This window comes from Lagenorhynchus albirostris, chromosome 18 (assembly GCF_949774975.1).
Source record: "Lagenorhynchus albirostris chromosome 18, mLagAlb1.1, whole genome shotgun sequence".
Taxonomy (NCBI): domain Eukaryota; kingdom Metazoa; phylum Chordata; class Mammalia; order Artiodactyla; family Delphinidae; genus Lagenorhynchus; species Lagenorhynchus albirostris.
The window spans coordinates 23486736-23499782 of record NC_083112.1 but is presented as its reverse complement, the minus strand read 5'-3'; the positions used below and the strand labels follow the sequence as shown (position 1 = coordinate 23499782).

Sequence of the window (13047 nt, the reverse complement as noted above, 5' to 3'; positions counted from 1 at the left end):
ATCTCTTTTTTTTTTCCCCCCCACCGTGAACATTTATTAAATATTTTTGAGTATTACACGCAATTTGTTTCCTTTACTTAGCAATTTTTGGCATTTTTCTGTCAGTACTTCATTCTTTTGAACTGCTGCAGATGTTACATTTTATAGACATATTGGTTAGTTATTTCTTATTAATCAACATTTGGGCTGTTTCCAAGTTTGAAAAAAAAAGTTCCAACAAATACTCTTGGGTCCATTTCTTTGTACAGGATTAATTTCTAGAAGTGGAAGTTCTGTGTCCAAACCCAGAATAGTTTGAATTTTAATTCATGTTGCTAACTTACACTCTAAAAAGGTTGTACCAATTTATAAGGCAGAAAATGCTTTTTTTTTTTTTTGGATACTTAATCTAAATCTTTGCTAACGTGATGGGTAAAACATGTCTTAATTTTCATTTTTTAATTCTGTGAAATTTAGTTTCTAACTTACTAATTTTGGTTTCTAGCAATATTCATTCTCGATTTATTACCTCTGAATTTTTAATTTTAGCCATTATGCTTGATAATAGAGTATTCTTTTTTGTAAAGAGCAGCCGATTCTTGTTCTATCATTGTAACATCCCATGCAATCTCACTGAAGATCAGAAACAAAGTTTTTTAAGGTCTCAGACCTTCTCCTTTAACCACCGAAATGGTAGTCTCATACCTGCCTCTTTACTATCCCTGTGGAATATCCTGGAGTTCCCCCACCTTTATTTATTTATTTATTTATTAACATGTTTATTGGAGTATAATTGCTTTACAATGGTGTGTTAGTTTCTACTTTATAACAAAGTGAATCAGCTATACATATACATATAGCCCCATATCCCCTCCCTCTTGTGTCTCCCTCCCACCCTCCCTATCCCATCCCTCTAGTTGATCACAAAGCATGGAGCTGATCACCCTGTGCTATGTGGCTGCTTCCCACTAGCTAGCTATTTTACATTTGGTAGTGTATATATGTCCATGCCACTCTCTCACTTCATCCCAGCTTACCCTTCCCCTTCCCTGTGTCCTCAAGTCCCTTCTCTACGGCTGCGTCTTTATTCCTGTCCTGTCCCTACGTTCTTCAGAACCTTTTTTTTTTTTAGATTCCATATATATGTGTTAGCATACGGTATTTATTTTTCTCTTTCTGACTTACTTCACTCTGCATGACAGTCTCTAGGTCCATTCACCTCACTACAAATATCTCAATTTCGTTTCCTTTTATAGCTGAGTAATATTCCATTGTATATATGTGCCACATCTTCTTTATCCATTCATCTGTCGATGGACACTTAGATTGCTTCCATGTCCTGGCTATTATAAATAGAGCTGCAATGAACGTTTTGGTACATGACTCTTTGGATTATGGTTTTCTCAGGGTATATGCCCAGTAGTGGGATTGCTGGGTCATACGGTAGCTCTACTTTTAGTTTTTTAAGGAACCTCCATACTGTTCTCCATAATGGCTGTATCAATTTACATTCCCACAAACAGTGCAAGGGGGTTCCCTTTTCTCCACACCCTCTCCAGCAACTATTGTTTGTAGATTTTTTGATGATGGCCATTCTGACTGGTGTGAGGTAATACCTCATTGCATTTTGATTTGCATTTCTCTAATGATTAGTGATGTTGAGCATCCTTTCATGTGTTTGTTGGCAGTCTGTATAACTTCTTTGGAGAAATGTCTCTTTAGGTCTTCTGCCCATTTTTGGATTCGGTTGTTTGTTTTTTTGATATTGAGCTGCTATATCCTGGAGTTTTCAACTTATTGACTCCTGGTCTGAGTGAACAGAATTTTTTTCCGAAGTGTGATATAAAGTAATTCACAGTCCCTCTTTTTTTTTTTTTTTTTTTTTTGCGGTACGCGTGCCTCTCACTGTTGTGGCCTCTCCCATTGCGGAGCACAGGCTCCGGATGCGCAGGCTCAGCGGCCATGGCTCGCGGGCCCAGCCGCTCCGCGGCATGTGGGATCTTCCCGGACCGGGGCACGAACCCATGTCCCCTGCATCGGCAGGCGGACTCTCAATCACTGCGCCACCAGGGAAGCCCCACAGTCCCTCTTTTGATCTAATTTTAATAATTGAATGCTAGCTCTTCTGTTTATAATCCATTTCTGACCTTCGGACCCATCTGCCTAGCTCCTAGCTCTATGGGCTCTGGTTGTTTCAACTCATGCTACCAGGGGAGTCTCCCACTTTGGGCTGTCTTAGTAGATATTCTGCCCTAGGCAGGTGCTGGTCACCTATTCTTGACCCCTGATGGGTATTCAGGCAGTTACAGCAAGAAATGTTTCACAAATGGTATCTGATAGAGTCTAGTTGAGATTAATGGGGAATAAAAGTACTTTGCTTAGAAATAATTATCCATGGATCTAAAATCAACAAAAGTCTCTATAACAAAAAATACATAATTTTGGGGGGGTGTAGGAGGAGGCTTGAAATAGATCAGAAAACACTTTCACATTTATCATTCTTTTCATATACTTCAAATTTGTACTTAATGCCTTTCTCCTCCTGGACGTCAGAAAGAACACCTGGATATTCTGGGATAAGTTTATATTTTTCCAAATCAATTTTTGGAAAAAATGTGTCACTTTCAAATTCCTGCATGATCCTTGTCACGAATAGTCTAAGGTGGCCTGGCTTGTTCGTGGCTTCCTTATAAGCAGAACTGCCCGCCACTATCCAAACCATGTCCACTTTATTTGTTAATTCTGGTCGCTCAGTAAGTTTTAAGGCGTCATCCAGACTTTTGGCAAGAAAATGAGCTCCCTGTGGAGGTTCCTTGAGTTCTCTAATGAGAACTATGTTAATTCTGTCCCTTAAAGGTCGATTCTTCTCTGGAATGAATGGTGAACCAGGTTTTCCTACCCATAATCACCAAGTTCTGTTTACCTTCTACTGAAGAGGTTGTGGTCATTCTCTGGAAATACCTATATTCATTCCTGAGCAGGGGCCAGGGCAGGTCCCTGTTCTTGCCGATGCCCATGTTCTGCCCATGTACACAGCGACCATGCAGTTTAGTGGACGAACCACGACAGCGGCAGAAAATACTTCCCAGCTAGCGTGTCACACTGACGCGGGGATTACCCGCCAGCTTGGCGCGAAATTCCTCCATCACTTTTCCACGCTTCTTCTATATTATTGTTGACATCATCGGCATGGCAGACTTCACACATTCCATGATCTTGTTCTTGTTCTTTAGAATCGTGCCGGTGGTTGAACGATTCATGTTATAAGAATGAACTACGTCCACCATCTCTTCGCCTCACTCCACTCTCTCAATTATTTTTACTTTTGTTTCCACTGTTATCCCTTTGTACTTCTTAGCAGTACCAGCTACAACATCGCTGTTTTTACGCTTGCTTCTGGACATCCTGCACTTAAAATAAAGGTACTGTACTACTGTACTCTATACAGTACTGTACAGTAAAGTACATAAAAGCACAACCACTTGTAGAGGATGCACACATGTGACAGTGTACTCCAGACACGTGAACTAACTTATGTGATTGGACATGCGAACGCACGTTCACATTTTGAAAGTTCATAACTTGAAGGTTTGTATGTAGGGGACTTACTGTATCTTATTTATTTACTTGGCATTGTAGACTCAGCGCCGAGTAGAGTGTCTGATACCTAACAGATGCTTAACACATATTTATCGAATATATGAATGGATGAGTGAATGAATGACCTGTGGGTTCCAATCCAATTTATTTACTTAGTTCACCAACGTCCTCGATACTTGTGGATCAGTCTAATGAAAATTAATTTATGTAATAAGGCCATTTTTCTGAAGAGTCTTGGCATGTTTTTTTTTAACCCAGTTCTACACGCCACCTTTTTCATTTCTGTGTGTTTGTTTCCAGCTAATATTTCCAGTCTTCCTCCTCTTTCATGTAAAAAAGTCTTACCCATTTGTTACTGACCACCTCAGTGGCTCAGTCTCCACCAACCCTCCTCTGATGACCCTGGTTAAAAATGGCCACTCCCTCCCAGAAACACCAATCAAATTGTGGTAGTAACTCTCTTCTTAAGTGTATTGTACAAATTACTTCCATATTCTTTTTTTTCCTTTTTTCATTTTATCCTTACAATATCCCTGAGTCAGAATGTTGGAGAAATGATACTCCCCTTCCACAGGTAAGGAGAGATTTGAAGCAGTTAATGGGTATATTCAGGAACACAAGCCTAGAAAATGAAGGAACATACACCAGAACTCAGATCTCTTCTATCCTCCTAGTCCCTTCCTCTTTATACTGCTGTATGATGCATATAGTCTCATGCTCTGGAATACATTATAATCACTTTGTATTAGTTTTATCTTCCCTACTGGATTGTAAATTCCTCCAGGCCCTAACTTCTTGGGCTTGCTAATAATATTAACTAAATCAATAAATTAGTAGATCCTCAAAACTTTTAAATCAGGAATTAAAAAAAAAAGAAAAGATTTGTAAGCTGCTTTTGCAATGGGTATAAAAGGCAAAAAAGCTCCAAGTTGGTACAGGAGTTGGAAAGCAGTACATTGGCTTCATTTGTTGGTTAATTTTTGCTCCAAAAGGCTTTACTTAAAAATTAATAATAATAAATCTGAAAAATAAAATAAAGAAAAAAACGAATAACAAACTTTCTATATCCAAGTCAGTACAAAACCATTTGTGGGGTGGAAGGTTACAAGTTTCTTCTTTGTAATTTCATCTTACATATAACCAGTCATATGGCGGGAAGGGGTGGAGTAAGCAGATTGCCACTTCTATTGCCCTCATGGATGGGAGAACGGTGGTATTATGAAGTATGATCAGTGGTTGGGCGGGGTGTGTTTGGGACGGCAGGTTTAGAAAGGTCTGGTGTGGGTCTCAGGGAACGTCAGGGAACTTCGGCACTGCACTTAGACTCTCCGGGTCTGTCCTGGTCCGGCATCTGATGAGAGCAACATCAGATCTAACATCAGACTGCAGGGCTTAAACCCAGGCTCTCAGGTCGGGATAGGGGAAGGAAGACGGGCCCCCATCACGCTTTGCCCCAACGAGTCCCAACGTTGGCTTTAGGCCCGCAAATCTGAAACAAAGAAAAAACTCCTCCACATCCTAGGGGCCCCAGCTCGGATCTGCCCTTTGGGTTGAGGGGACAAGTTGGTCTGAGCCTGGGTGAGAACGAGATCCCTTGGGGCCCCGCCCTCCACTAGCAAAGCGGGAGAGGCATAGGTAAAACCCGCGAACGGACCCGCCCTAACTAGTTTGTCCCTGCGGCCGCCTCGTAGGCAGCGGGGCGTTCCGAGTGCCCCGCGCCGCATAGCCATGGCTGCCCGTGGCGGCGTCGCCCGCGCCGGCGAGAACCTGCGCTACGCTGAGGACTCGCTGCCCCCGACCAAGCGGTCGGACGCCGACACTGACTCGAGACTGGTGAGTCTGCCGGCTCTCCTGCCGTTCTCCCGCTCCAAGCTGCCCGAGCCTACCCGCTAGCGCTCCCCCACCGCCCCCCCCCACCCCAGTCCCTGTCTCACCTCTCTGCACCCTTACCCCCGAACCGGGGTCGTCCCTGTGTTCATCCACTATCTTTGTACCACCCCTCATTTATTCAGAGTTGATGCTCCTCGGTGCCCGGCGTTGACGAGTAGGCGTGTTCGGAGAATCTCTGGTCCCTCAAGGAGCTTTCATTCTTGTCGGGAAGACAGACCAGAGAACAGGCAATTGCAGATGCAGTGTGATAAGTGCTGTAGGGTGGGTGTTCCCATCATGTAGGAGGAGACCCCAGTCCAGTGTTTCGGGGCTAGGGGGTGAGGCCAGGGGAGGCTTCTAGGAGAAAGCGCTGTAACCATCGTTCTAAAACTAAGGTCTGAAGAATGAGTAGCAGCAGACTCGGTGAAGAGGAAGAAGCGTTTCAGGCGCCAGTAGTATCACCTACAGAGTCGTAGGCCAGGTAAACAGGGCCCAGTCAGACACAGTAAAGGGGTCTCTTCAGGCTGAAATGTAGAGCTGGGAAAAGAAACTGTCCAGTGGAAACAATGCGAGCCGCATACGTGTTTTTAGATTTTCAGTAGCCATATTTAAGAAGTGAAAAAAATAGGTGGATTTAATTTTAACAATGCATTTTTATTTAATCCAGTATGTCCACAGTGATATTTTGACGTGAAATCAATATAAACATTATTTTGTTTTTAAATAAATTTATTTATTTTTGGCCGCGTTAGGTCTTTGTTGCTGCTCACAGGCTTTCTCTAGTTGCCGCCAGCGGGGGCTACTCTTCGTTGTGGTGCGCGGGCTTCTCTTGTTGCAGAGCACGGGCTCTAGGCGCGTGGGCTTCAGTAGTTGTGGCACGCAGGCTCAGTAGTTGTGGCTCACGGGCTTAGTTGCTCCTCGGCATGTGGAATCTTCCCCGACCAGGGCTCGAACCCGTGTCCCCTGCGTTTTGATGAGCTTTAAGCAGAGGAGTGACCTGTTGGACAATTGTAAAGTTCTCTCAGGCTACGTGTGAGAAGAATGGATTAGTTGGAGAAAGTCTGTTTTATCCCTTTTCCACACCACCTTCCGTGTTGATCCAGCCAACAGTGATATGTCTTGCCCTTAGATGCACAGCACTTGTTGTCCATACTGTTCGTTGACTAGTCATACACAGTCTTGTGACATCTTTTATGTTGACCTGTCATTTTCCAGCATTTTTTTGTTTCTTAAGAGCAGAGACTGGGTGTTTGCTTCAAGTAAGCACTCAATTTGTAAGCGCTCAGTTATCGTTACTTAACTGATAAATTTCTGGAACAGAGTCAGTGGGCTGGAAAGGTTTCAGAAAGCAATATGCTTTTGTTCAACAGACATTTCTTGAGCACTGCTGGATACCAGCCAGCTATCATCCTTGGAAGAAGTAAACGAACAAAACAGATAAAAAGTTTGAAGTAGCAAACTCTTCGAGTTCCTGCTATGTCTGATTCATTCCATACCACAGTCCTGTGAAGAAGGTCCTTTTCAGTTGTCACTTAAACGAGGAGGTGGAGACTCAGAAAGTGGTAACTCATCCAGGATCATTCTCCTAATAAGCGGTGGGCCTAGGGTTCTAAATCCTAACACTCTTTCCGCTGTGACTTGCTGACTCCTTAGAAATAAGGCTTTCTTTTCTTTTTTTTATTATTTAACTTTTTTAAAAATTGAAGTATAGTTGATTTACTATGTTATGTTGGTTTCAGGTGCACAGCAGAGTGATTCGGATATATATATATATTCAGGTTCTTTTTCCTTATCGGTTATTACAAAATATTTCAAAATATTGAGGATAGATCCCAGAAATAAGGCTTTCTGAATAGAGTGTTCAGTCTGTGATGTAAACTGAATAAGATATTAGGTTAGGTAGAACTCATCTCTCTATGGAGAGTTGTAAAAATCTCAGTACTGGACTGATTTGCAAGGCAATTGGAGCCCTGTGGTATTTTGAAGATAGAAATAATATTGGTGATTTTTTTACATCTGTAGGTACTTTTATTTGGAAAAGGGAGTGTATAGAATCCAAGCTATCAGTTAGGAGACATCTTTAGTAGTCTGGGCACGTGAAGGCTAAAGTGTAGGCCAGTGATTCTAAACCTGTCCAGCCCAGAGCCCCCTTTTTATAACAAATATTAAAGTTTCCTGTAATATCCTAAAGATTTATAGGCAATAAAAAATACCCATAAGCATAATTTAAAAAAATCAGTGTACTGCTCTAATTGAAGCATAAAGGTAAAATAAGTATTTTATTAGAAAATAATGTGTCTACTATTTAAATACGTAAGTACTCAGGCATGATTACATTAGAAGACACAATGAAGAACTGATCAGTTGCTGGCATATTGCACCAGTGCAAAGAAATCATTGTGAGTGGGATGGCTATAAATGCAGGCTGATTTCAGATGTATTACATTGGCAGTTCAAATACCATAAGAGCCATTGTCATCGACAAACTGATTTTTCCCAAGTTGTGAACAATTTTTGGTAAAATTTTGAATGAAACAAAGTGGAATCTTACCTCAATTTACATGATAGCTGCAATTCTGGAAAATTCAGTCTTCACTAAAATGGTGCAAAAATGATATATTTTATATGTAGTAAAGTCCTAGACTAAGATGATCATAGATAGGCTTTTCACCTACTCAGTGTCCAGTAGAGTCTTTTAAAATCTTGAGGGATGCAGGCAGTTGTTTGTTGTCCTGTGTTGTCTCATATATTTTAGGACTTCTAGGATCCATAGTCCTCATCCACTAAATACCCTCCTTCCTATCCAACTTATCGTGACAACCAGAAAATGTCCTTGCAAATTTTCAAAAGGTCCCTAAGGGTCTGTTCTGCTTCTGTAGGGAATCACTGGTCCAGGCAGTGACCAATGATGAGGTGGAACATAAAAGAGTTGATAATAATAACTTTGGGGAAACTTAGAAGTACTGAAAGTGATGGGAAGTTGACAAAGTGTAGGATAACAAAGAACAAATGACCTAAGTATGGGATATATTTGCTAATCTTATTGAAAATAGTAGAAAATCAAATGTTTGTCAAGGAATTGAAGAAGACATTTTTCATACCATTTTTTATAAAGATGCAATTTATTTTAAAGTTTTTGAAATATATATCTGCAGTTGTAGATGTTAAATAACTGTCTCATGTAAGCTTTCCTTTAGGGATTAAGAATTCAGGTTCATTAGCCTGTTTGGGAGATCAAAAGCTAAAAATGTAGGAGGAAATACCTGCATAGTACTTTGAATAAAATACTATCTTACAATTAATTGTTTAATAATCACAAGTCACGACCAGACTTTGCTTTAGCAAAGCTGCTTCTCATGGACAAGTAGAAAAGAAGCTTTAAAGTTAAGGGGAGAATATTAACAATTTTTAAAGCAGTTTGAACAAAATTCAGTTTGTATGACTTGGTAGCCTTTCAATTTTCAGTACTTTGCTGAAGAGTGTAACTCCTAGTATTATTAGGATGATGTAACATATAAGAAAATTAGCCACATATATGTTTCAGTGTAAGCAAACCTTATACATGAAAATCAAAACCTATCAGACATGTAAATTATCAAGTGCTTATTCATTACCAAAAAAAAGAGACCACTTTTATTTTGCAATTGGAATTTAAAATATTTACCTTGAAGCTTACCTTTGAAGAAATCACATGGATTATGTATTGTATATCCATATTTTTAACCTTGCCCTATTCTTTCCTCACTGTAAAACAGTGTTCCTATCATTGTTATCATAAGAGGAGGCTAAAATGTAAGCTCCCTGAAGAGGGACTTTGCTGTCTGTGTATTTCCAACATTTATAAAGGTGCCTGTTATGTGGTAAGCACTTTAAAAATAAATTGTTTAATGAGTACATGTTATTCTGGAATGGGAAGGAATGAGAATAGAGTTAATAAGAATTTTCAGTTGTCTACCAGTGAGTCCTACAAATAAAGATACAAAATTCAGCTTATCTGAAATGTAGCTCGTTATATCCCCTCCCTACGCATGGTGATTCTCACCTATCCACTACCTTGAATAATGCCATCAACACTCCACTTTCTCCCTTCTCACTGTTATTCTGTTGGTCTAGCCTCTCTCCTCTGACCTATTGTATTGATAATAGCCTTTAAAAACAGGTCTCTTTGCTTCTGGTCCTTTACCCTTTTTACACTTCACACAGCCATCAGTTATTTTTCTATACTACACAGCTAATTATGGTACTATAATTTTTTAAATTAATTTACGAAGTTCCTTTTTATAAATTTACCAAGGTCCAAACTTCCCATGGTAATTATATAAATTGTATAAATATGCCATTGTGATATACAGGACTGTTCATGAACTAACCCCTAAATGACTGACTTATGCAGCCTCATTCTCCATCTCCTTCACTGTACTGTACCCTGTGCTATGACTTTACTTACTGTAGTTTTCTCCTCTGTCTGAAATTCGTTGCCTGGCAAACTGCTGTTCTTTTTTTTTTTAAATATATTTATTTATTTTTATTTTTGGCTGCATTGGGTCTCCATTGCTGCGCACGGGCTTTTCTTTTAGCTGTGGCGAGTGGGGGCTGCTCCTCCTTGCGGTGCGCGGGCCTCCCATTGGGTGGCCTCTCTCGCTGCAGATCATGGGCTCTAGGCACGCGGCCCTCAGTACTTGTGGCACTCAGGCTCAGCAGTTGTGGCTCGCGGGCTCCAGAGCGCAAGCTCAGCAGCTGTGGCGCACGGGCCTAGCTGCTCTGCGCATGCGGTATCCTCCCGGACCAGAGCTCGGACCTGTGTCCCCTGCACTGGCAGGCAGTGACTCCTAACTGCTGCGCCACCAGGGAAGCCCCTGCTGTTCATTTTTTAAGACTCAGGTTACTGATGTGAAGCCTTACCTGACTCGAGTTCCCTTTCCCTAGTAGAATAAAGTTGTTTTATCCTAAGTACTTCCTTAGAAAGTCATATACAGTTTTTTATTAAATTACTTCTTATACTATATCAAAATTATTTGTATAGGTATAAGCACCTAGGTTGTGAAGTCTTAGGGCAAGAACTTATATGCTTGCTTCTGTGATTGGCATTGCAGTCGATACATGGTAGTTACTTGTTTATTAAATGAACAGCTATTAACTTTTATTACTACTGAGTGGCTTAATAAATAAACATGGATGTTTGGTTCAACATATTGATGCATGTATTCTTTTTCTGTTGGATTTCTCCTTTATGTTAGTTTCTAAGGGAGAAGAGTCTGTGTCTGTCTTGCTCACTACTCTGCCCAGAATTTAGCACAAAGCCTGTCATAGATGCTAAATAAGTATTTGTATACTTAATAGATAAATGCTAAACAAATGTTTGTTGAGTGACTAGTCTCCATATTTCTCCATCACAGCTACCATTTTGATGCAGAATTTATTATTTTTTAAAAATTTTCCTCTGGTACAACTATTGTCTATCTTGAAAGTTAAATGTTGCAGTCTCAAGATAGAAGTTTTAGCATTTTATAACACTTTCAGGCAGTTCATATTTATCTAGAAGGTTATTTACTGCTTTTGCTGTTTTGGAAGAATATAATGCCTTAGGGAATTTGTAAACAATTTTGATGCTTTTTTTTTCCCCAGCAGTATCAGCTATGATGGAGTGGGCTGTTTTCCCAGTTCTCAGAAATTCTTTGATTCAAGATGGTGGAATATTTAAAGTAATGTGTGTTTGTGTGGGTGTGTTTTTCTGGTGGATATTTGAAACTAGGTGATAGTAACAGATTGTTGACTTGGCCCAATTGTTGAATTGCTGGCATTATTTAAATAGTACTTCTTCTCCTTTGGCCCAATTGTTGAATTGCTGACTTGGCCCAATTGTTGACTTGGCCCAATTGTTGAATTGCTGGCATTATTTAAATAGTACTTCTTCTCCTTTTTGAAACATGTCTTTTAAACTAAAATTAGATATTCTTTACAGGCAAGGACCAAGTTTTAAGGATCCTTGTTCTCTCAGTTCTCAGCATGGTACCAGCCTTGGTTACTGCTCTATAAATCCACTGAATAATTAAATTAACAAAGGAATGAAACAACTAGATGGAAGAAAAACAGAGGATTAGAGGACATGTTTTACAGTATGATGAACTGATGGCCTTAAGGAATAAAAAAGACTAAGATAAATGATATTCTCTCTCTGATTTTTTTTAATGGTAAAGACAGGCATAAAATATAAGCATGTATTAAATATTAGGTGTAGTCAGAGTACACATGATGCTCTGACTTCTTCTGACGTGCTTTTCCAAATTTTGGTAACTTTATTGCTTGATGCTTCTGATAACACAGGCAGTCTCCAACTCTGTTTTTAAAGTTTGTCGATTCAATTCAGTATAATAGATTTTTTTTTTAACACCAAATACACAGAAGCTATATACGAGGTGTGTGTGGGGAGATGAGTGAGCCAGGATTGCCACCTTCAAGGACAGAGGGCAGCAAACTTCTTTTGTAAAGGGCTGAATAGTATTTTAGGTTTGCAGACCTTATGGCTTCTGTCACACTACCAAACTCTGCTGTTGTAAAGCAGAAGCAGTCATAGACGTACAGCCTAGCTGCAATGATGTTAAAGTTTTACTCACCAAGAACTTTATTACTGTATAGTACTTACAGTATTTCTAAATGTGTTACATGGTTTTGGTAAAGATTTTTTTAAATTAATTAATTAATTTTTATTTTTGGTTGCGTTGGGTCTTCATTGCTGTGGGTGGGCTTTCTCTAGTTGCGGCGAGCAGGGGCTACTCTTCATTGCAGTGCGCGGGCTTTGCATTGTGGTGGCTTCTCTTGTTGCAGAGCGCAGGCTCTATGTTCGTGGGCTTCAGTAGTTGTGGCACGCAGGCTCTAGAGCGCAGGCTCAGTAGTTGTGGTTCACGGGCTTAGTTGCTCGCTGGAGGTAAAGAATTTTAAGTAGAAGTTTTAGTAAGTGCCATGAGTTGATACCTAATTTGTATATTTCCATTTGGGGTAACCCATTTCATTCTTTCCTTCCATGCTAGAAAGCTTGTGATATTCTATTCAGAAACAGTTTAGAATCGTTGACTCATTTACTCTCAGTTTTGTGTCAGTGGATCTATGCCTAGCACTAAGTTTATTGTCTATATTTGATCAATATGGTAAGGTTTTTTAACTGTGAGATTTTGTAGGGGATTGTTTCAGGTGCTTGTAGTATAAAATCACTTTTGGCCAGTACAAAAGCTGTGACCATGTGGGATCTTCTCATGATTTTTGTTTTTTTAATAACTTTATTTTTTTTCTGAGTTTGTCTTCAAGCAGTGCTTCCCAATCTTTTAAACTTTTTATAATGTAACAAGTTTCATACCTGTCTCTTGCCCCCATAATATTAGTAATATTTTTTATTTTTAATCATTGAATATATAAAAATAAGGTAAAAATTAATGATATGCATGAATGTATTGAGTTTATGATATGCAAACAAATAGTTAGGGAGGAAATGAACTAACATTTAGTGAATGCTGTTTACCAGGCACTGTATTATATTCTCCCAATTCTCATAATAACCCATGAAGTTAGATGTTACTTTTCACCATTTTACATATAAGAAAACTG

General features: G+C 39.7%; 1 protein-coding gene and 1 pseudogene across 1 annotated transcript in view; one reads left to right on the top strand and one right to left on the bottom strand.

Moving 5' to 3' along the window:
• Positions 1 to 2452: 2452 nt before the first annotated feature.
• LOC132509019 (dihydrofolate reductase-like) lies at positions 2453 to 3383 on the bottom strand (annotated as a pseudogene).
• Positions 3384 to 5266: 1883 nt separating this feature from the next.
• DNAJC15 (DnaJ heat shock protein family (Hsp40) member C15) overlaps positions 5267 to 13047 on the top strand; it is a 62581-nt gene continuing 54800 nt past the window's right edge. Inside the window, exon 1 of the mRNA XM_060129099.1 lies at positions 5267 to 5412. Coding sequence (XP_059985082.1) covers positions 5308 to 5412 — 105 coding nt within the window. The 5' untranslated portion in view covers positions 5267 to 5307. The remainder of the gene's footprint in view (positions 5413 to 13047) is intronic.